Genomic DNA, 23388 nt, shown 5'->3' on the forward strand with positions numbered 1-23388 from the left:
GCATCCACTGTCTAACCAGTACCAATGAGATGAGCCAGGTACATCAGTTGGAAATGCAGAAGTCACCTGCCTTCTGCATTGATCTCCCTGGGAGCTTCAGACCAGAGCTGTTCCTATTCAGCCATCTTGCCAGCCACTGCCAAACGACAATGGGTAACGTTTTGAGAATTAGACTGAGTTCCAATCCCAGCTGTTCCATGAGGTAAGCACATAACCTCAAATGAGTATTTCACCTCTCACTTCTTTATACTACAAAGATCTGCAGCCTCTGGTCTCTCACTGTTACAGGATCATATAAAGAATTCAACAAAGCAGACACAAATTGATTGTGAAATTAAATTGCACATCTTGCAAAAGATGTGAGGTTTCAGGAAGTCAGAAATGATGAGAAATACTGGAATAGCTGGCAAAGCCACTAACAAAAGACCAGGAAAGTTACACTTTCCAGCAAGTAAAGAAGTGAAAGTCAGCCATGATGGTGATGTGGTAGTCATTTCAAAGATCAGTAATCTTAACTTCACAAGATTAACATTCACCCTTGTGATGAATGGCTATGCCTTCAATTTAACTGTTAGAGTTGTCCCTCCATATCTTCAGGAAACATGTTCAAAGAGCCCCAGGGGATGCCTCAAATCACAGATAGTACTGAACCCTATATATGCTGTACTGTGCTTTTTCCTATACATACATGCATGCTGTGATAAAGTTTAGTTTATAAATGAGGCACAATAAGAGATTAACAACAATAGCACATAAGAAAATAAAACAGTTATAACAATACGCTGTAATAAAAGTTGTGTGAATGTGTTCTCTCGCTCTGTCTTAAAATATCTTATTTGACTGTCCTCACCCTTCTTGTGATGATGTGAAATGAGAAAATGCCTCTGTGAGAAGATGAGCCGAGGTGAATAATGCAGGACTGTAGATAGTGCTTAAGTTATGAATTGTTTATTTCCAGAATTTTCCATTTAATATTTTAGGACAGTGGCTAACTGAAACCTCACAGAGCGAAATTGCAGCAAGTGAAACTGTGATAAGGGGGGCTATTAAATTATGGTTTTGTCACCAATGGCAAACATTTAGTAAACAATGTCCTATTGTCACACTAGGGTAGGCAGAGTTCCAAGGATTCTGCCACTGAGCCTTTCCTTCCCCTTTCAGTGTGGGTGGAATCTGTAAATAGGAGATGTCTCTCTGTGATTGTGTAATTTATATGGCAAAAGGAAGGTAATCTGGGTAGCCCAATCTAATCCCATGAGACCTTTTTAATCAGAGAAATTGGAAAAGCAAGAAAAATTCACTGCCCTGTTGCTGTAGGAAGAGAGAGGGACCATGTGACAAGGAGTGGTGGCCTCTAGAAAGTGCAAGAGGCCCTTGGCTGGCAGCAGGAGACGAGAAATGAACCTCAGTCTTGCAAGCATGAGGAACTGAACTCTGCCAACACCTGCATGAGAAGGGAGGCAGAGTCTGGCTCTGGGCTTCCAAACAACAGCCCTGCCTGGCTGACACCTGTGAGACCCTGATTACAGACCCTGGCCAGACATACTGGGTGGGACCTGAAACCAACAGAGCTGTTAGCCAACACATGGGGGTCGTTTTAAGTAGCTACATTTGCCATAATTCATAACACAGAAAAAGAAAACTAAATAGAGCCATCCTATAACTCCAACTATGTTTGAAAATGTTACACCAGAGAGAGATCCAAGATGGCCAATCGCTAACAGCTCGGGATTGTAGCTCCCAGCGAAAGCACAGAGAATGAGAGGACGCCACACTTTCAGATGAATTTCTGTCACTCACAGACCAGAAGATTTCCAGTGGAGGAGCCCCACGGGTCGCCAGTGTGACTCTTGTGGCCGGCACGGCGGTTTTGCTGGTGCCTCAGTGAAGCAGCTCTTGGTGCAGAGTAAACGGGACTGGTTCCCCTTGTGACCGACGTTTGGAGCTCCAGGAAGGCAGAGTCGCCTATTACAGACTCAAGCAGGAAGCCAGACCGGAAATTCCTGGGCAGAAGAGCACCATCAGTCTTAACACTGCTGTTTTGGCCGGCGCAGTGGGTTGCTCAGATTCTGGTGCTGGGAATCAATAAATTGGACATCCACACAGAAACCTAATTAGAAAGACGGTAATTGCAAAGACGACAGATGGATAAATTTATAACGAAGGGAAGAAACCAGCCTAAAAAGGCTGAGAATACCCAAAATGAGAATGCCTCTCCCTCTACAGGGGATTACAGTTCCTCATCAGCAACGGAACAAGACCTGATAGAGAAGGACTGTGTTCCATTAACAGAATTAGGCTTCAGAAGGTGGATGATAAGAAACTTCTGGGAGTTAAAAGAACTTGTTCTAACCCAATGTAAAGAAACTAAGAACTCTGAAAAAAGGGTTGATGAAATGCTAACAAGAATAGACAATATAGAGAAGAATATAAATGAATTAATGGAGTTGAAAAACACAACACAAGAACTTCGCAAAATATGCACAAGTTTTAATAATTGAATTGATGAAGCTGAAGAAAGAATATCAGAGGTCGAAGACCAACTTAATGAAATAAAACAAGAAAACAAGAATAGAGAAAAAAGGATAAAAAGGAATGAGCAAAGTCTCCAAGAAATATGGGACTATGTGAAAAGACCTAATCTATGTTTGATAGGTGTACCTGAATGTGACGAAGAGAATGAATCCAAGCTGGAAAATACTCTTCAGGATATTATTCAGGAAAACTTTCCCAACCTAGCAAGGCAGGACAATATTCAACTCCAGGTAATATAGAGAACACCACAAAGATTTTCCTCGAGAAGAGCAACCCCAAGGCACATAATCGTTAGATTCACCAGGGTTGAAATGAAAGAGAAAATACTAAGGGCAGCCCGAGAGAAAGGTCAGGTTACCCACAAAGGGAAGTCTATCAGACTTAGAGCAGATCTCTCGGCAGAAACCCTATAATTCAGAAAAGAATGGGGGCCAATATTCAACATCCTTAAAGAAGAGAACTTTCAGCCCAGAATTTCATATCCAGCCAAACTAAGCTTCACAATGAAGGAAAAATAAATTTTTTTTTATGAACAAGCAAGTACTCAGAGATTTTATTACCAACAGACCTGCTTTACAAGAGCTTCTGAAAGAAGCATTACACGTAGAAAGGAACAACCAGTATTAGCCTTTCCAAAAATATACCAAAAAGTAAAGAGCATCAACATAATGAAGAATTTACATCAACAAATGGACAAAACAGCCAGCTAACATCAAATGGCAGTAATCCTAAATTTAAATCAACTAAATCCCTTAATCAAAAGATACAGCCAAAACCCAACGATATGCTGCATCCAGACCCATTTCACATGCAAGGATACAGAAAGACTCAAAACAAAGGGATGGAGGAAGATTTACCAACCAAATGGAGAGCAAAAATAAATAAATAAATAAAAAGCAGGAGTTGCAATTTTCGCCTCTGATAAAATAGATCTTAAAGCAACAAAGATATAATGGTAAAAGGATCAATGCAACAAGAAGAGCTAATGATCCTAAATATATACACAGCCAATACAGGAACACCCAGATACATAAGACCTATAAAGAGACTTAGACTTCCTAGACTCCCACACAATAATAGTGGGAGACTTCAACATCAATATTAGATAGATCAATGAGACAGAAAATTAATAAGGATATCCAAGACTTAAACTCAGATCCAGAACAAGTAAACTTAATAAACATTTATAGAGCTCTCCACTTTAAATACACAAAATATACATTCTTATCAGTATCACATCACACCTACTCATAGGTTTAAATGAAATATTGATCAGCCATTATTAAGCACAATTATTGGCATAAAAGAGGTTTTCAATACCCATTTTTAGAATGAAACAACATTCCTGTTTTCTCTCCCTCTTTTTCTTCCTCTGTCCTCCTCTCCTTCATTCCTTTTTTCTTTCTTTCTCTCCTTCTTTCTTAAAAAAAAGGAGAAATGAGCATTTCAAATCTAAATTACTTTCATATAAATTATTGAAATAAAGTGGTATACAAGAAAAAGACATTTTCTTTCTACCACATTCTGTCTTAAAAAAAAAAAAAAACAAAGAAAGAAAAAGTTACACCAAAAAACTTGACCTCTTTTTTTATTTCATATAATTTCATGGTGTTACAATTATGACCAGGTTTTGTTAAATGTAAACTATAATAAGAATGTTTTTATAAGCTTTAATGCTTCAACACAAATTCCATTAAATCTTTTCTCCACAACCCTGTCTCTACTAAAAATATAAAATTAGCCAGACGTGGTGGCGCATGCCTGTAATTTCAGCTACTCAGGAGGCTGAGGCAGGAGAATCGCTTGAACCTGGGAGGCGGAGGTTGCAGTAAGCTGAGATGGCGCCATTGCACTCCAGCCTGGGCAAGAAAAGCGAAAACTCAGTCCACCCCACCAAAAAAAAAAACTTTTCTCCACTACCTGTGATAAAAGTCGGGTCCCTATTTTAAGCAGATTGACTCCAAGTAGCCTTTGGAGTTTCTCCGGTCAGCAAAAGCAACAGCAGTTGACAGCGAAGGAAAGAGAAGTGATAGGAAAAGAGACAGGCAGCCTCACTCTAAGGGACTGGAAAGAAAATCCAGTTCTTCACGCCGGGCGAGGTGGCTCACGCCTGTAATCCCAGCACTTTGGGAGGCCCAGGCGGGTGGATCACAAGGTCAAGAGATCAAGACCATCCTGGCCAACATGGTGAAACTCTGTCTCTACTAAAAACACAAAAATTAGCCAGTCATGGTGGCGCATGCCTGTAGTCCCAGCTACTCGGGAGGCTGAGGCAGGGGAATCACTTGAACCCAGGAGGTGGAGGTTGCAGTGAGCCGAGATCGAGCCATTGCACTCCAGCCTGGGTAGCAAGAGCGAAACTCCATCTTAAAAAAAAAAAAAAAAAAGAAAATCCAATTCTTCGCTTCTTTTCTACGCTCTTGTCACTTGCACAGCAGCCCACAGCTCTGGTGAAAGGACAAGGTAAAGTGGCCGTCTCCTTAAGACACTGCACCAAACTCCTCACTGCACCAAGAATTGCCATTCTTTGAGTAATTAGACAATAGCAATAGCAATTGTCTTAATTGCTCAAAAAGCTAAAACCTCTCTTTAATTCTTAAACAGCTTCCATTTAGACTTTAGTGATACTGAATAACAGTTTTTAATGAAATTTATGAAAGCTATTAAACTATTTCACCAGCTCAGTCTAAAACCAGTTTAGGCTTTTACGCAGGCTCGTCTTCCTCCCCGACAAAAAACAGAATTGGTCACCATGTGGCCACAGTTAAGGCTGCTTTTATTAACCCAACTTACAGAACATACTATTGGAATAACATCAAAATGTTGTCTTCAAAAAACTATTCTACACCATTGCCAGAACTGACTTCTGGCAGATGACGAATTGTTAGTTTGGTTGTCCTAAGTGTATTTTAGCTTCCTGGCAACAATTTGCTAGGCTCAGTCCATTTTCCAATATTACATTTAAAAACAGAGTTCTATAATCATATCCATTTCCCACCGCTAATGAGGAAAAGTAAGATCTAGCAATAGTCCCAATTCCATTTCTTTGTGCGTTCTGTGCAGCTAAGCAGGATCACATGAAGTCACAAGTGATAGTGTAGGAATGCTAGAGTCACCCATAAAGCCAGTGACAAAAATGGACCTGAAGAATGAAGTATTGAGCAACTGAAGAAGTGAAAATAAATAAGGATGTTAAGTCAAGTTCCCAGAAAAAGTCGTAAAGGTGCTTTTAGGAGCATCATAACACACATCCAAGGGCACAGAACACTCTGTGACACAGCACTGCACGCAGCCATCAACCCTGTGCCACCGTCAATGGTATTTCAGGTGAAAGGGACAAGAGACCCAATTAAAACAGGCTTAAACTGCAAGGACATATATTATCTCACATAGGAAGGCTGGGGAAAGAGTAACCATAGATTGATTGCTTTAGTAGCCAAGTACTATGTTACACTACTTTTCTTTTCTTTGCAAGTATGTTGATATTTCCCTTTTTGGTTGCAAAATGATTCCATCAGTTGCAAACATCACTTCCTTCTGCAAAGACTTCTCTAAATATGTATCGATAAGGGTCTCATTGATTTGGCATCTTAAGTTACTCTCCAAGCCTAAATTGTCCTCATATTAAATTAAATTATTTGAATTTTTTTTGTATGTGGAATTTGGCTGGATTTACTTTTTATAACATAATTTATTTTGATTTTAGTGTGAATTTAAAACATTCACATTCATCATGATAACTGCTCTGTTTGGCTTATCTATGCCATATTATTTCATTATTTTTATTTTTTAATCTTACCAGATTTGAGTCTGAAAACAAGCCTGGTGTAAGGGGAGATAGAGAGGGACCAGATTATGCAGGGATTTGCTGACCATTGTAAGAATTTAGGATTTGTTTTAAATCAATGGGGAGGCCTTGAATTGTTTTGAACAGGGTAGTCCTTGATTCATTATACATCTTAAGATCAATTTAACCATTAAAAGGGAGATTGGAGGAAAGAACGGAAGCAGTACGACCATTTAGGAGGATGTCAATTGTAGTACAGGTAATCAACGAAGGTGACCTGGATTGGGTGGAAGCGGTGGTCAGAGAGGGGAAGGTGACCTGGATTGGGTGGAAGCGGTGGTCAGAGAGGGGAAGGTGACCTGGATTGGGTGGAAGCGGTGGTCAGAGAGGGGAAGGTGACCTGGATTGGGTGGAAGCGGTGGTCAGAGAGGGGAAGGTGACCTGGATTGGGTGGAAGCGGTGGTCAGAGAGGGGAAGGTGACCTGGATTGGGTGGAAGCGGTGCTCAGAGAGGGGAAGGTGACCTGGATTGGGTGGAAGCGGTGGTCAGAGAGGGGAAGGTGACCTGGATTGGGTGGAAGCGGTGCTCAGAGAGGGGAAGGTGACCTGGATTGGGTGGAAGCGGTGCTCAGAGAGGGGAAGGTGACCTGGATTGGGTGGAAGCGGTGGTCAGAGAGGGGAAGGTGACCTGGATTGGGTGGAAGCGGTGCTCAGAGAGGGGAAGGTGACCTGGATTGGGTGGAAGCGGTGCTCAGAGAGGGGAAGGTGACCTGGATTGGGTGGAAGCGGTGGTCAGAGAGGGGAAGGTGACCTGGATTGGGTGGAAGCGGTGGTCAGAGAGGGGAAGGTGACCTGGATTGGGTGGAAGCGGTGCTCAGAGAGGGGAAGGTGACCTGGATTGGGTGGAAGCGGTGCTCAGAGAGGGGAAGGTGACCTGGATTGGGTGGAAGCGGTGCTCAGAGAGGGGAAGGTGACCTGGATTGGGTGGAAGCGGTGCTCAGAGGGCAGTGAGTTGCTCCAGTTTAAGATCTGACAGCTACAGGCTTGCGCATGAGTAGAATATATGGCAGGCATCCAGGGAGGACACTCAAACATAATACTTGTTTTGGGTGATGGCCTTACTCTCCGGATAATGGAGAGGCCTGAGGAGGAGGAAAAGACATGTGCTGGGCAGAGAGCATCAACAGTTAACATTTCAGACACATAAATTGAAGATAATCTGGGAAACTGCCAAGTGCATATGTCATGTCAGCTATTAGGCATGTGAGTTAGCTACTGCTCAGAGCAGAAGTCTAGACTAGAGATGAATGTGAGTGTAATCAACCACTGAGCTCCAAAAAATGCCAAAATTGTAGGCCAAGTAAAGGCAGAGCAGCCACCCAAGGAGAATAAGAAGGGTCAGGCAATGCAGTGGGAGAAATATCGCAATAACCATTTTTCTGGTGTCAAGAGAGACGGTTTTCTCAGAATTTGGACCCAGGAGAGATGACAGAAATTGTCACTGGATTTATTGCTATCTTAAGGCGAGCATTTTTCACTGGAGTAATAAAGGCAAAAGGCAGGCTGAAGTGGTTAAGAGTGAACAGGACGGGAGGCAGCAGAGGAAGTATGTGGGGACATAATCAGAAGTTTGGCTGAACAAGAGAAATTGAATTTTTTTTTGGCACCACTTGAAAAGCCCCTATCAGTCCATAAATGCTTGATGAATGTGTAGAATGAATCTTAGCAAATAGTTTCAGTGTCGATACAAAAATCCAGTGCATGTCTGAGATATATATTACTGTGAGAACAAAAGTATTAATATTGAATTCTTTGTATTTCTATAACTGAAGGGTCCTAGAAACAGCGGTATGTTGGAAAGTATGGAGCAACTTGGAGCAATTTGCCATTCAGTTGCTGAGCTCTGTCCAAGAGCACCATGACCGCTGGGCTCCTCTATACCATGAACTTTTCAGCTGCCTTCATGACTCTCTCGATCTGTCTTGCACCATAGTCTTACCACAAATCTTCACGTGAGCATCATTCATCATATAATGCTCTAGGATCCAGAAGAAAAGAATGGCGTGGTTTGAGTGCTATTACTTTGCAGCAGAAATGGCCAAGCCAATTACCATTTCTAATCTCAATATATATTCTAAAAAACAAAAAAGTTAACATTATTACACTGGGCTTTCTTTTATTTTCCTTTTTTATTTATACTTTGCTGTATAAATAATGCATATTATACAGGGTCATTTTAATTCATGATTTATATAATGGTATTTTATAGTAGAACTTTATTTCCTGTCTAAAATTTTACATTATATAACTTCAAATAATGTTTTATTTTTCACAAAGAAGCGGTATTACAACAATTGCATTTCTTCTATCATCTTGGCTGTTCATATTTAAATGAATGCAAACATAAAGAAAATGAAATTAAATTGAAGATCAACAACAACTTACTGAGAATGATTTTATGAAACCGTTTAGGAAAATGTATTTTATTGTATGCAAATAGTTTCTGAGGCGTATTTAACTTCGAGGCTGAACAGTAATGATATAATCAAGAGCATATAATTTGGGCATTTATCATTTCAATGTAGAGAAACTTCTGCTCTTATTTAAAGATACTACATATCAATTTACAGATTTTCTATCTCCCTATAAGTACATTACCATAATCATATGTCAACATAATATCACTCATTATAGTTAGATTAGAAGGGAAGTAATTGGCATGCATTTAAAAACTAATTACTGAGTTTTACTGCCCTGTAAAATAGTGCCACTGAAACTCTTTGAATAAACTCATCTATTGGGGAAAAAGAATTGAAGCTGCTGTGAAAGTTGATTATATGAATTGGGTCATTTTGTCTTACTCAAATAAATAGAGGGTCTGGGGGAAAAAGCACTCAGGACACTTAGCACCTTTTTCAAAAATTGTATTTTCCTCCAGCCCAGCTGCTGAAATGACTTGCTGTCACGTTAAGACCAGTGCTACCCAGTAAATGCTGAAACCACCTGCCGTGACACCAAGAAAAGTTCTTTCTACCTGCTGCCCTTGCTCACCAATCAGAGCTTGCCAGCTCCCAAAAGCTTCTCTAGTGCCATGAGTCGTCTTTCAAAACAATACACAACATTTCTTTTCTTTTTTTTTTTTTCCTTTTGTGATAGAGCCTCACTTTGTTGACCAGGCTGGACTGGAGTGTAGTGGTGTGATCTTGGCTCACTGCAACCTCTGCCTCCCAGGTTCAAATGATTCTCATGCCTCAGCCTCTCGAATAGCTGGGATGACAGGCATGCGCCACCATGCCTGACTAATTTTTCTAGTTTTAGTAGAGACAAGGTTTTACCATGTTGGCCTGGCTGGTCTCGAACTCCTGGCCTCAAGTGATCCTCCCACCTTGGCCTCCCAAAGTGCTGGGATTGCAGGTGTGAGCCACCACACGTGCCCACATTTCTCTTTCTAATAAAACCCCCAACTTTTCTCTTTGTTCTTTAGAGATATGCCCCAAATTGCAATTCTGTAAGTCCCCCAAAAGTCATGTAATGTAGAGATTTATCTCTATATTTATTTTGACCCAACACTGTGCTAAAATAAAAATTGCATATGGAAGTGGAATACACTGCAGTTTCTAGTTTTGTTTTACCAAGGGTATGTGTTACAGAGAGTAAAATGTGTTGACTTTTTCTCAGTCATACCATCCTGTTTATATAAAAATAGAGAAAACAATTGCAGAAAACTTTATGCCCACATTCCTTTTATTTCTGTATCTTAGTTATGGAAAGAAATCATTATCTTTTGATGATTCATAAAGCTCACTCTAGGCTCCTGATAGCAAACCATGACTTGGGTTTCAAACAATGCTACATAAACCACAGTAAATATACTTATATAAAACTAAGCATAGCTCTGCGTGTCTTCTTGAGAATGGACTTGAGGTATATTTTTCCTTACATTTTCTTTTATATTTTGCAAATCAGAAGAAGCAAGGAGGAAGAAAAGGATAAAACGAATACACATTATTGTACAAATGACTATGTTAAATTATTTTCCTCTCTATGCCAAACAAGAAATGTCTACGCTTCAGCCAAATCAGACATTGTGCTATAAAGTTTGGCACCGTTCGCTGTGGAAACTCCAGTGCTTAGTCTAGCCTTACTTTACATAATGGTTCCCATTATCATTTAGGTTTGCTTCAATGGTATTTTAAGATGTGACTTGTTATAGCATGTATGAGGATGCTTCTCATCTGAATATAATTTACATAAATTATAATATAAATTTCATGAGACTAACCTTCACTTATGTGTGTTCCTTTATTTCAGTTGATTATAGTTTTTATGTAAATCATCCTACTAAATCTGTTTGTAATTTTAAATATTCACTTTGTTCGGATTTAAATCCATTTTGCTTTTGTGCCGCAAGCTATTATTTCTTGGATAAGGGCTTTTTTCCAGTGTGGGTTTTTATCATATCTTCATATTTAAATAAAATTACTAAGGAAGTAGTAATTATAATAACAAAGCTAATATAGTAAGCAGTACTGTGGAGAAAATGTGGGTACTGTGAACTGTAGGGCTGGCTGGGCACAGTGGCTCACACTTACAATCCCAGCACTTTAGGAGGCTGAGGCGATCACCTGAGGTCAGGAGTTCGAAACCAGCCTAGTCAACATGGTGAAACTCTGTCTCTACTAAAAGTACAAAAAAAACTAGCTGAGTGTGGTGGTGGGCACCTGTAGTCTCAACTACTCAGGAGGCTGAGGCAAAAGAATTGCTTGAACCCAGGACACGGAGGTTGCAGTGAGTGGAGATCGAATCACTGCAATTCAGCCTGGGTGACAGAGCAAGATAGTGTCTTAAAAAAAAAATCAGTAACGGTTGCTGACAAGACATTTTGCCCAGGGTAAGGATTTCTCAACACAGGGGCTGAGAACCTTTACTCAAGCAATTTTTCTTCAGTATCTAATATTGAAACTACTACAAGCGTTGAATAAAAAATAAACATTTTAACTATTTCAGTATAGAAGCTCCTCAACTTGCAGTGGGTTGTCTCCCTGCAAAGCCACGGCAAGTCGGGGACCCTCTGTATTTCCTAAAGAAGAAAGTGCACAGCATGAGGATAAATCCTGAGATTCCTGTGGAACCACAAGAGAGAGAAAAACTTATAGAGTGGCAGCCACAGCCTCTAAGCCAAGGGTAGGGCCTGAGGCAGGGGTGGGATCCCAGGCAGGGCAGGGCCTAAAATAAGCCTGAGCAACCTGGGGAAATCATGACAGGCATATATAAGCAATGTGGTGCTGCTTATATCTGTGAATATGCCCGTAAAATTCCAGAGGATATAGGTTTAAATATAATGTGAAAGTTACATATGTATTCAACTTAAAATTCTTTGCTTCCAGTGAACTGGATTATTTGTTTATTCCTGGGCACTCAGCACATTTTCCTGCCCCTGGACGGCTGCTCTTTTTGAAGTTCTTGCTCGCAATCTCCGTATGTTCATAGAAGTTTATTTATTGTAAGACTCAGATCCGCTTCGTTTTCCTATATAGTCGTCCCTGGTGCCTCAAAGTAATTCTTCCCCATTGATGACCCTCCAAATAATTTGGCTGCACTTTGCTATTGGCACATAACTTTCTATCGTATCTTGTTATTTATGTATGAGAAAGCCTATAGCATATTGATTTAAAATGTGAGCTCTGAATTCAAATCACAGCCTTGCCACTTCTCAGCTGTGGAACCCTAGACAAGTTAATTGTCCTTTCTCTTCCTCAGCCTCCTGATGGGTACAATGGGAAAATATTACCTGCATTGTAGGGGTCTCAGTACTAAACAAGTTAGGATACATCAAAGAGCATGTCACCTTCACCTGTTTTTCTGCACCCTGACACAGGGCCTTGCATAGAATTAGGTTCTCAGACTCATGAAACAACTTAGAACATACTTATTTCTTGGAATTAGAAGGTCCATTTTCAATATTTAAAGCTTGTACTTTTTCTGTAAATACCTTGAGTGCCTTAGAAACAAATAGCACAAGATCCTATTCTTACACATAAAATCTAGATAATTAGTCAAATTACTGTTACTTAAAATATATGGATGTATGCAAATTTCAGGGTTTTTTTTCTTTTTTGATTTGAAGACTAACATTGCTTTCTAGTTTTAAAATGAGCCTGCTAATTTGTAATTGCTTTGAATAAAAACATATTTTGTTTATAGGAATGTAATGCAATCGTGATAGCCCCAGAAAAGTAAGGAAGCAGTTGGGCCCATTTTTCCCCCTGTAACTCAAACATCTGCAAAAATTCTGCAACAAAGAACAAAATCTTGATGTTCTTTAATATTTAGGCTAAATGTTCGTTTCGTCTGGTGCCACCTATGTCACTTCTCCTCCTGATTCATCTTTGTTTATTGTTTAGGGCCTGAAGGGGCTCTTTTTGAACATTCAGTGGAGACACCCCTTGTCAGAGCCGACCCGTTTCAAGACCTTAGGTAAGAGTTTTTGTTCAAATATCAACAACCTCTCCTGCAGAAGACAAGAGAGTGTGTTCTGGAATGTTAGCAGTGACTACTACCTGACTGGTACTTATCCATCAATTGTCTTTATTTTCAAGACTTTTCACTTATAACTAGATAGCATTTATTAACATCCAAACGAGTCCAGAAAGTCCTACTGACTCCACACTTGGTGCCTGTTCACAGCCTCCTCTTCCTCTGTAATCTGCCTCTCATGCTGGTGTCAAAGTGACTTTGTTAAGGGCAAGCTGGTGAACTGCTTCATTGCTCCCACCTCACATCAGCCATAGGAAAATCCTAAGCGCTTCACTGGGCACTCACAGCCCTTCATAGTTTGGGCTGTGACCGGCGGGAACTCCTCCTCTACCCTGCCGCCCAGACATGACAGGCTCCATCCCCTCTGTGCTTTCACACTGACTGTTCCATCTATCTTCCTGGGGCGCCCCCCTCCCCCAGGAGACCTCATGAATGTCTGCTCATCCCTCAAGTGTTAATTGGGATGCTACAGGCTTACCATTCATGTATTTTACAACCCTGTTATTTTCCCATGAAAAGTGTCAGCATAAGTTTCCCGAAGTTATTTTCAATTTTTAACACAAAGCATGTGTATATATATATATACGTATATATATATACAGATTTTATATATATATATAAAATGCTGTTCATCTCTACACCATCTGCAAGCAAGGCAAAACCTTTGAACCTTTTAGTGGAAAAGAAAGGTGGCCCTATGTGGCTTTGAAACGTCCAAAAGACATTCTTGAAAATGTCAGTTTACTTTAAATTTTTAAAAGATACATGCACCATTTGTAGCAAAAAGAACGTTATAAAAACCAAGTGCACGATAAATGTGAATTTGCAAAGTAGTTGGAAATACGTGGTGTTTCCCTTTTTCAATTTGTAGTAACAAGCACATCACGTAAAATCCACCATTTTAACTGTTTTTAGTGTACAGTTCAGTAGTCCTAAATACATTCATATCATTTCATGATCATCACCACCATCCAGCTCCAGAACTCTTTTCATCTTGCAAAACTGAAATTCTGTACCCATTTAACAAGTCCCCATTCCCTGCTCCTGGTCGCCTCTGGCACTCACCACTCTACTTTCTGTCTCTGTGTATTTGATTAATCTGGGCGCCTCATATGAGCGAAATTATAGCTTTTTTTTTCTTTTGTGCCTATCTTATCAGACTTAGCATACTGTCCTCACCCTTTGGTATATATGTACATAATATCCTGAATATGTAAAATCACCCAGTTCCATACATAAATTTATTATTTTTTACAGAATCTGTCTATGTATATTTCACCTTACCACTAGGCTACTGAATGTCATTTACAGCTATAAGTCTTCATTCCAATAATATATTTGTATTTTATAACAAAACCAAATTATATTTTTTGGGGGGAGGGAACAGGGTCTTACTCTGTCACCCAGACTGGAGTGCAGTGGTGGGATCTCAGCTCACTGCAACCTCTGCCTCCCAGGTGCAAGTGATCTCCTGTTTCAGCCTCCTGAGTAACTGGGATTACAGGCATGCACCACTACTGCCTGGCTAATTTTTATAGTTTTAGTAGAGACAGGGTTTCGCCATGTTGGCCAGGCTGGTCTTAAACTCCTGACCTCAAATGATCCATCTGCCTCCGCCTCCTAAAGTGCTGTAATTACAGGCATGAGCCACCATATCCAGCCCTAAATAATATTTTTAAATGGTCTTAAAGCTCATGCTATCAATTAAAATCATATTTAGAAGTTGCACTTGAAGTATATGCAGGACAATTAATATAGTTTAATAAATTGTTTATAAAAGGGAATACAAAGTACAGTAGGAATCCCAGCTTTACAGAGAAAAGCCTGGTGACAGTGGCCAAACTAACTTTTTCAGACTATTTTTTCTCATATTAAACATTACTGTTAGTAATCCCTACCTTAGAGTATTCTAGGAAAGATTTAGCAAGATGTTAAAAGTCTTTTGTAAACTGAAAAGTCAAACACAGACAATCTTTTTTTTTAGATAGAGTTTGGCTCTTGTTGCCCAGGCTGGAGTGCAATGGTGAGATCTCAGCTCACTGCAACCTCCTCCTCCCAGGTTCCAGTGATTCTGCTGCCTCAGCCTCCCTAGTAGCTGGGATTACAGGCACCCACCACCACACCCAGCTAATTTTTGTATTTTTAATAGAGACAGGGTTTCACCATGTTGGCCAGGCTGGTGTCGAACTGCCCTCAGGTGATCTGCCCACCTCGGCTTCCCAAAGTGCTGGGATTACAGGCATGAGCCACTGCGCCTGGCCAACAATCATTTTTAAAATTGTTGTTATATGGGCAGGTGCAGTGACATGGTCTCGGCTCACTGCAACTCAGCTTGGGTGACAGAGCCAGACTCTGTCCCAAGAAAAAAAATTGTTAGCCTACATAGATATTTGTAAATAAGATTAGAAAAATCAGCATTTTTTACATATTTAGTGTCCAATTAAATATTCATCAAAAGCAAGTAGAAGTTCAATTTATCTTACCCACAAAGCAAACATTTGTCACATAAAAATGAATTATGACTATAATTAAATTACAACAAGCTATGTTAATGATAATGGATCAAAAGATTAAAGAATTTTTATAGAGAAGAAAAACATTTTACTTTCCTAGGTTAGAAAAATGATTCAAATCTGTGGAAATAATTCTATCAAAGCCATTTTGAAATGATAAAATATGGATTATAGAAATTCCAAAACACTTTTAAAGTAAATGTCAGTTTTTAAAAATATATAGATCTCAATTAAACAATTCATCTCATGTTGTCTCCTTAAGACATAAATCTGCTGGGTGTGGTGGCTCATGCCTATAATCGCAGCACTTTGGTAGGCCAAGGCAGGCAGATCACGAGGTCAGGAGTTCAAGACCAGCCTGACCAACGTGGTGAAACCCTGTCTCTACTAAAAATACAAAAAATAGTCTGACATGGTGGCACACGCCTGTAATCCCAGCTACTCGACAGGCGGAGAATTGAGTGAACCTGGGAGGTGGAGGTTGTAGTGAGCCAAGATCAGAGCCACTGCACTCCACCCTGGGAGACAGAGCAGAGAAAAAAAAAAAAAGACATAAATCTTCTTACTTATACAGCGGGCTCTTACTGAAAAAGAAACCATACAAGAATATTCTCTTGCTTTCTAAAAGGCGGTACTGAGGGAGGATTGAGCAACCCAAGTGTTAAAACCAAAGCAATTGAAAAAAATAACAAAACTGCAAGGAGGTGCTTAAAGAATGTGGGGAGAATGCGAGGTGTGAATGATTATTCACTGAATGCTTTCCACTGCCAGGAACTGTGCTGGGTGCTGTCACAGAATTTGTTTCATTTAATCATGTAGTGATTGGCAATTTTATCACCATTTTATTAAGGCAGAAACTCAGATCTAGATAGTTGCATGTTCTAAGTCACAAAACTAGAAAAGTACCCCACTTGTAATCAAATCTAGCTCTGACGCCAGAGCCCGTGTACATCCGGTTTGCTGTCTCCACCACCCACTGGATCCTTGAGTAACTGATTCTTTGATTTATGCCCAGATGCCTCTGACTGAGTATATGATGGTCATATTTTCTTCTGCAGCTTCTTACCGTAAACTATGTTCCACTTTTTATTTCTGGTTCCAGCAACATTACTATTTTTGGCCTGATTACAGTAAAAGGATTCTAGAATATTCTAGTTAGCCTATAAAAATATTTAATGTGGATTTTGTAAGTGAAGATCAGGATGCATTTATAAATACATCTCTGGAATATGCACGTTTATCACAATTTAAACTTTGATATTTCCTCAAATGATAGTCATAGAAGGGTAGCTATTATTTTCTTTAAGAAGAATGATAACTAACTTGTACTAAAACTAGATATACATTTCCTATGGCAAAATCATTCGCAAGAAAGCATGAATGCTGACAAACTACCTTAGAGCAATCTTTCAGTCACACATGATGTCATTCATTTTTTTTTTTTTTTTTTTTTTTTTTTTTGAGGTGGAGTTTCGCTCTTGTTACCCAGGCTGGAGTGCAATGGTGCGATCTCTGCTCACCGCAACCTCCGCCTCCTGGGTTCAGGCAATTCTCCTGCCTCAGCCTCCCAAGTAGCTGGGATTATAGGCACGCGCCACCATGCCCAGCTAATTTTTTGTATTTTTAGTAGAGACGGGGTTTCACCATGTTGACCAGGTCGATCTCTTGACCTCGTGATCCACCCGCCTCGGCCTCCCAAAGTGCTAGGATTACAGGCTTGCACCCGGCCCATTCATTTTAAAAAATTCAGGAAAGGTGTATTAAATTGTTTATGTGCCAGAGTCCATGATAGATACTGGTTATATGGAATAAAAGTTAGGGTCCTTGAACTTAATGAGTTTACAGTCTATTGAGAAAAGAAACATGCAAACAAGTTAGAACAGTATCTTTAATTGCTATGATAAAAGTCAAACTTCTATTGGAGGCATAGACAAAAAAGTATAATATCTTCCCAGGGCAATCTGGGATGCTACCCCGGAAGAGGGAGCATTTGAATTCTGTGTAACACTATAAGGATGTGATGCCAATTAAGTAAGTGATTATTTCCATGTCTGATCTACATTGAAGAAGTTATTCCATCACCCATGACATAAAGCCACTTAAGGAAAACAATCCCTGCTGAAGACTGGCTTACTAAAACAATGGAACTGAACTACAATGGAGAAGAATTAGAATTAGCAGCTGCTACAGATAACCTCCTGAAACTGTTAAGTCATAGAGCAAGCAAAGAGATTTTTAGAACAAGTATAAATAAAATGCTCAAGTGAGGAAAAAATGAATAGAAATGTAAGACAAAGACAAGGTACTATGAAAAAATGGCAGATTTGGGAAATAACGAAATAGAAATTATAGAATAAGATATCAAGCAATTAAAATAAAATCATTGGCTCCCAGAACTTTGTTTTTCATACCATTCTCCATAACATTCTTGAAGGAACCGGGACTCCTTGGAGAAGTGGCTGATCTCAGGGCTGGGCCAGGAAATGATGAAGATGGGGCTTGGAGCAGCCTAAAGTGCTGAGAAATGCTAACCAAAAGAAAGGCATCACAATATTAACAGCAGACGGAATCAAAATTAGGAAAGAAATAGCATTCATAAGAATAAATGGGATCCAGTGCAGTGGCTCACACCTGTAATCCTAACACTTTGGTAGGCTGAGGCGAGTGGATCACCTGAGGTCAGGAGTTCGAGACCAGCCTGGCCAAAATGGCGAAACGCCATCTCTATTAAAAATACAAAAATCTGCAGGGAGTGATGGCGCATGTCTGTAATCCCAGCTACTTGGGAGGCTGAGACAGAATTCACTTGAACACAGAAGGTGGAAGTTGCAGTGAGCCGAGATTGTGCCACTGTACTCCAGCCTGGGCAACAGAGTGAGAGTCCACCTTAAAAAAAAAAGAATCAATGGAAGCACTACTTGATGAACAAAGGAAATATTTACCAAGTCAGTTGAGCAATGATGCTCTTTCATGGTTTCAATAACATAAATCATTTTGAAACAAAATGATTTTAGTTACTTTTTAAAACGTATCTGATGCAATCTAAGAAGCATGGAGATTTGATACCCACCATCAAATAACTGAAAAACATACAAACAAGCTCTTCTTAAGGAGTCAGAAAAGTTTTCTTTTTTCCTTGACCTAGTACTTCCAGTTCACTTACCCACAATTTTTTCCTAATATACACTACTTAGTGATTGATAGTATTTCACTGATCACTCTATCTTATTTCTCCACCAGAAATAGATATATATATTTACTCCCAGTGACCTATAGAATTAAAAAAAATTTTGGATAGAGTCATAATTTAAGGAGAAAACGATTGATCAAAACAGTAGAATTGTAGTCACCCTCCAATGCACACTACAACTTATTCTTCCTATGTAAGTTGTAATTTTGCATCTATTAGTCGGCCCCCCCCACCCTCTTCTCCTCCCATTATTGTATATTTTCAAATAACTAAAAGAGAGAATTTCAGATGCTCCCAACATAAAGAAATGATAAGTGTTTGAAGTGATGAATATGCCAATTACTCTGATATGATTATTATATATTGTATACATGTATCAAAATACATGTATCACTCTACTCCATAAGTATGTACATTTGTTACATATCAATTAAAAAGGGCCGGCATGGTGGCTCATGCCTGTAATCCCAGCACTTTTGGAGACCGAGGCAGGCAAATCACGAGGTCAAGAGATTGAGACCGTCTGACCAACATAGTGAAAAAAGACAAAATATTAAAAATACAAAATTAGCCAGGCGTGGTGGGGGGCACTTGTAGGCCCAGCTACTTGGGAGGCTGGGGTGGAAGAACCACTTGAACTGGGAGGCAGAGGTTGCAGTGAGCTGAGATTGTGCCACTGCACTCCAGCCTGGTGTCAGAGTGAGACTCCATCTCAAATAATAACAATAATAATAATAATTTTTAAGTAAAAAAAATCAATATATTAAGATTTTGATAGTAACAAAAAGTAAAATTGTATAAAAGTACATCTCTTAATGAATGGTTGGAACTTTTCTAAAACTATTTGATAGATCTGCTAATAAATATAGCTTATTAATAGGAGTCAAAATTAATGTGAGATACAGCAAGGTTTCTTTTCAAACAGTCTGCTTAATGTTGTATTCTTTAATTCCAAGTACCCCCATCCTTCTATTTCCTTTTCTTCTTTTTGATTTTACTACATGCCCAGGCATGCCACAGCACCAGCTCAATTCCTTTCCTTATTTGGGAAAGGAGTGGCTCTCCAGTTTGCCACAGATGAGCCCTTTCTTTTCTCCCCCCTCTCCCACCATGCATCCACCTTATCTAAAAAGGCTTAAATGTTTAGCCAGTGGAGTCTACTTTAAATTGTGCAGTCTGACCCCAGCCAATGGGGAAAGGACACAGAGTCAGGAGTCGCGTTAGGAATGAAAGTTTCTACTGTCTTTTGTTTGGCGTGCTCTGGTGGCTACCAGCCCTATGAGAGGCACCCTTCTGTGCAGAAGTAAATTTGCTTTGCTGAGAAATCCTTTGTCACCTGCTCATTTTTCCTTATGACTCCAAGCTTTATTTCTAACAATTAGGCATCAATATCTTTTCTGTTTTTAAGTAGATATCACAAGGAGCCTTGTTCACATAAATAAGTAAATATGAATCAAAAAGTTTTATTTAAAAAAAAAAGTCACTCAATGTTCTGAACCCTTCCCTAAATATACACCATTAAAAGTTATTTGTAATGACTATCAGCTGACAATTCATTAGGTCTTTCTTCAATTTGTGTTGAAAGTAAACAGTTGGAAACCGTGTAACTTGGCAAATGATTATCTCTGTAATCATTGTCATTCAATTTGTCAATTTTATCACCAATATTTTACATTTTCCCTTGCACATTACTCCTGGAAGTATTTCTACCTCAGGGTAATACATCATAATCGATTCAGAATGAATAAGCCTGTCTTTCCTTATAAAGCAGGAGAAGGAGATTGTTAAGAAGGATCTGGGAAAGGGAACCCCTGCAAGCTCGCAGCAGGGCAGTTCTGGGCAACAGTCTTCCTTTGTCCCTCATGAAGTAACTGGGACAGGATGTGTCACCTCTAGTAACCAGGAGAACACTTGACAAATACATGAAACAACCACTTTCAGACACTGGATAACAGAAAGTGCAAAACAAGATAGAAACTAATGAGGTGAGCTCTGCACCTGCCCAAGCTCTCTGCTCACAGGCACATTCAGAATCAAGGCACCGGGTAGGGGAATCCAGTCAGAACTTGGGAACCTCAGGGACTGGAGAAGAAAGAGATCCAAGAGCGGGGAATGAAGGCTGATGGAGTCTGTGGGGCACAGGATCAGAGAAGAGGGCATATGCCAGGAAAGAGCTCCAGAAATCACATACAGGTCCCTAGGTAGGCACGTATCAGAGGTTTTTCACTCTCCTATATATGGGCACCTATTTATTTACAATATTTTGTAGTTACAATGTGAACAAAATGTGCTTGGGCAGGTAATTTTTCATATCGTTGGAGAAATAGCTTCATGGTAAATTTCTGGGAGAGGAATCCCATAGGTGAAAAAGATAAATGCATATATTGTTTACTCAAATCCCCTTCCAGTGACTTCCCCTCTATAGTGTGTACCAATTTGCACACTAGCATTGTTATAGTAAAACCTATTTTCCTTTCCCCATAGCTCCCAACACAATGTTCTTTAATTAATCTATTTTAATTTTTGCCAATCTGAAAGGTTAGAAATTATATCTCAATATAGTTTGCATTTCTCTTAATATGAGTGAGATGGAGCAACTTTTCATGTTTAAAGGCCATTTTTATATTTCTTTTTGTGAATTATTTGTCTTTTTCTACTTTTTAAAAATATTTTTACTCTCAATTTTTAAGACTTCTTTAAATATTGGGGATATTAGCCCTTCATCTCTGATATATGTTTTAAATAGTTTTCTCCAGCTTCAGTTGGTTTTTAACTTATTGTACTTTATGCCATGCAAACATTTGAATGCTTATATCCTGTTTACTAATCATTTCTGTTATTGTATCTGGATTTTAAGTTTGAAGTTAACGTGTTTCGTGCATGGCTTTATCTTTTACGATTAGACCTCTGATCCACTTATTCGTTATTGTGTGAAGTATGATCCGTAAGGTGTGGGGTCTGCTTCTAATTGTATCTTTTCCAATTGGCCAACCAAATACGCCAGCAATGGATTGTTTATTTAAAACTCTACTTTTCCCCCTCTGATTTGAAATACAACCTTTACCACTACATTTCTCTATGCTTGGGGCTGTTCCTGCATTTGTTATTCTGCTGCACTAGCCTCCCCATTCATGAGCCAGTACTGACTTTGTTAACTAAATGGGCTTTTTTTTTTTTTTTGAGACAGTCTTGCTTGTTGCCCAGACTGGAGTGCGGTGGCTTTATCTCAGCTCACAGCAATCTCCACCTTCCAGGTTCAAGTGATTCTCCTGACTCAGCTTCCTGAATAGCTGGGATTACAGATGCCTGCCACCATGCCTGGCTAATTTTTGTATTTTTTTTGGTAGAGATCAGATTTCACCATGTTAGCCAGGCTGGTCTCCATCTCCTGGCCTCAGGTGATCTGCCCACCTCCACCTTTTCAAAGTGCTGGGATTATAGGTGTGAGCCACCACGCCCAGCCTGAATAGGCCTTAGAAGTTATTTTCATGTCTGGTAGGACTGACGGTGCACACATGGATTCATGTGCTCACACATACAGACGTACACATGCACACACAGACACACACATGCACAAACACACACATGACTTTGTATATCATTGAACATGAGTCTGCCTATTCTTGCTTATGTATTTTTGCATATGAACTTGAGTATTAACTTGCCTAGTTCCAGAAAACTTATCTGCCATTAGGATTACATTAAGTTTATAAATTCCCTTAGGGAAAACTGACAGCTTACTGTGTTGAATCATCTACCCAAGCACAGGGGGTGTTAAATCTGGAATGTGAAATATGTTATATGGAAAGTAATACTCCAAATGTAAATGTACAGTTGACCTTTTCAAGAAGGACTTACAAATATATTGGTTCTAATTGTCTTTTAGCTAAAAGGACCTTTTTAAGATTTAATATATTTTCTTAACAAACCAATTTCTGATTCCTTTTAAGATTAACAAATAAGATGAAAAATATGAAACCAAGTTACTGAAACAGAGGTCTTAAGGACGACCGAACTTTTACAGTTCACTGACGTCTGCAGTAATTAAAAGCCTGAGCCTCCCCTGAAAGACTGAACTGGACAAGTCATAGATGTTTAATCGTAGCCGTCTTATCTGAGTGACATTAGTTACCCTATAATGCAGCATCGTCTTTCGCAAATTTCTGTTCATTGCAGTGACCTTCTACTCCCTTCTAGACCTCAGAGATTATTAGTTTATTTTCTGTGAAGTACAGTCTTCATGAGTTTAGAAGATTGTTTTGTTATTTTTCATGAATTAAACAAGTCATCTTTATTGAAGACAGAAGCACACATTTCAGAAATAATGAAATCCCAGGAGTAATTTGGGTGGCTGTGGGATGGTGCCAGCATTGACTGTGAGTAGTACTTGGAACTATGCCCTGTTACGCATCTTTTAGGAGTGAGGTTATACAGAACTGTATGGTTTTTTTTCAAAGTTGTAATAACAGGTGATCTAATTCAAAGGAAAATATTAGAAGTCAGTATGCATGCATGGGAAAAGAAATATAGGGCAATAATGTTCATGCCATTGTGTCAGACTATATCTGCATTTAAAACCATAGATTCCATAAATTCAAGTGAAATACATGAATTTCAAAGCTCTTCATTGTCATAAATCATGAAGAATACTATAAATAAATATATAACTATGAAAATGCAGGCATTTATTGTGTAAATACAATTACATATACACAGTGTCTTTGCATAGTTCAGTAGTAAACCGAAACACAAGTTTTTATGTACAAAAAACCTTCAGAACAGAAGTGAGAAAATAAAAACCTTCGCATGGATCCCTGTGAATGTCAA

The 23388-nt window shown here is 39.3% G+C and overlaps 1 protein-coding gene and 1 long non-coding RNA gene across 7 annotated transcripts in view; one reads left to right on the top strand and one right to left on the bottom strand.

Moving 5' to 3' along the window:
• Positions 1-1941, bottom strand: part of LOC103793460 (uncharacterized) — a 62262-nt gene extending 60321 nt beyond the window's left edge. For both annotated transcript variants that reach the window (XR_013536158.1, XR_008481770.2), the window contains exon 1: positions 1801-1941. This is a non-coding gene — a long non-coding RNA (uncharacterized LOC103793460). The remainder of the gene's footprint in view (positions 1-1800) is intronic.
• The window catches only part of SGCG (sarcoglycan gamma), a 149957-nt gene that overhangs the window by 105317 nt on the left and 21252 nt on the right, over positions 1-23388 (top strand). For all 5 annotated transcript variants that reach the window (XM_078375173.1, XM_078375174.1, XM_002748898.6 and 2 more), the window contains exon 6: positions 12726-12798. In XM_078375173.1, the coding sequence (XP_078231299.1) occupies positions 12726-12798 (73 nt within the window). The remainder of the gene's footprint in view (positions 1-12725; positions 12799-23388) is intronic.

Source organism: Callithrix jacchus, chromosome 5 (assembly GCF_049354715.1).
Source record: "Callithrix jacchus isolate 240 chromosome 5, calJac240_pri, whole genome shotgun sequence".
NCBI lineage: Eukaryota > Metazoa > Chordata > Mammalia > Primates > Cebidae > Callithrix > Callithrix jacchus.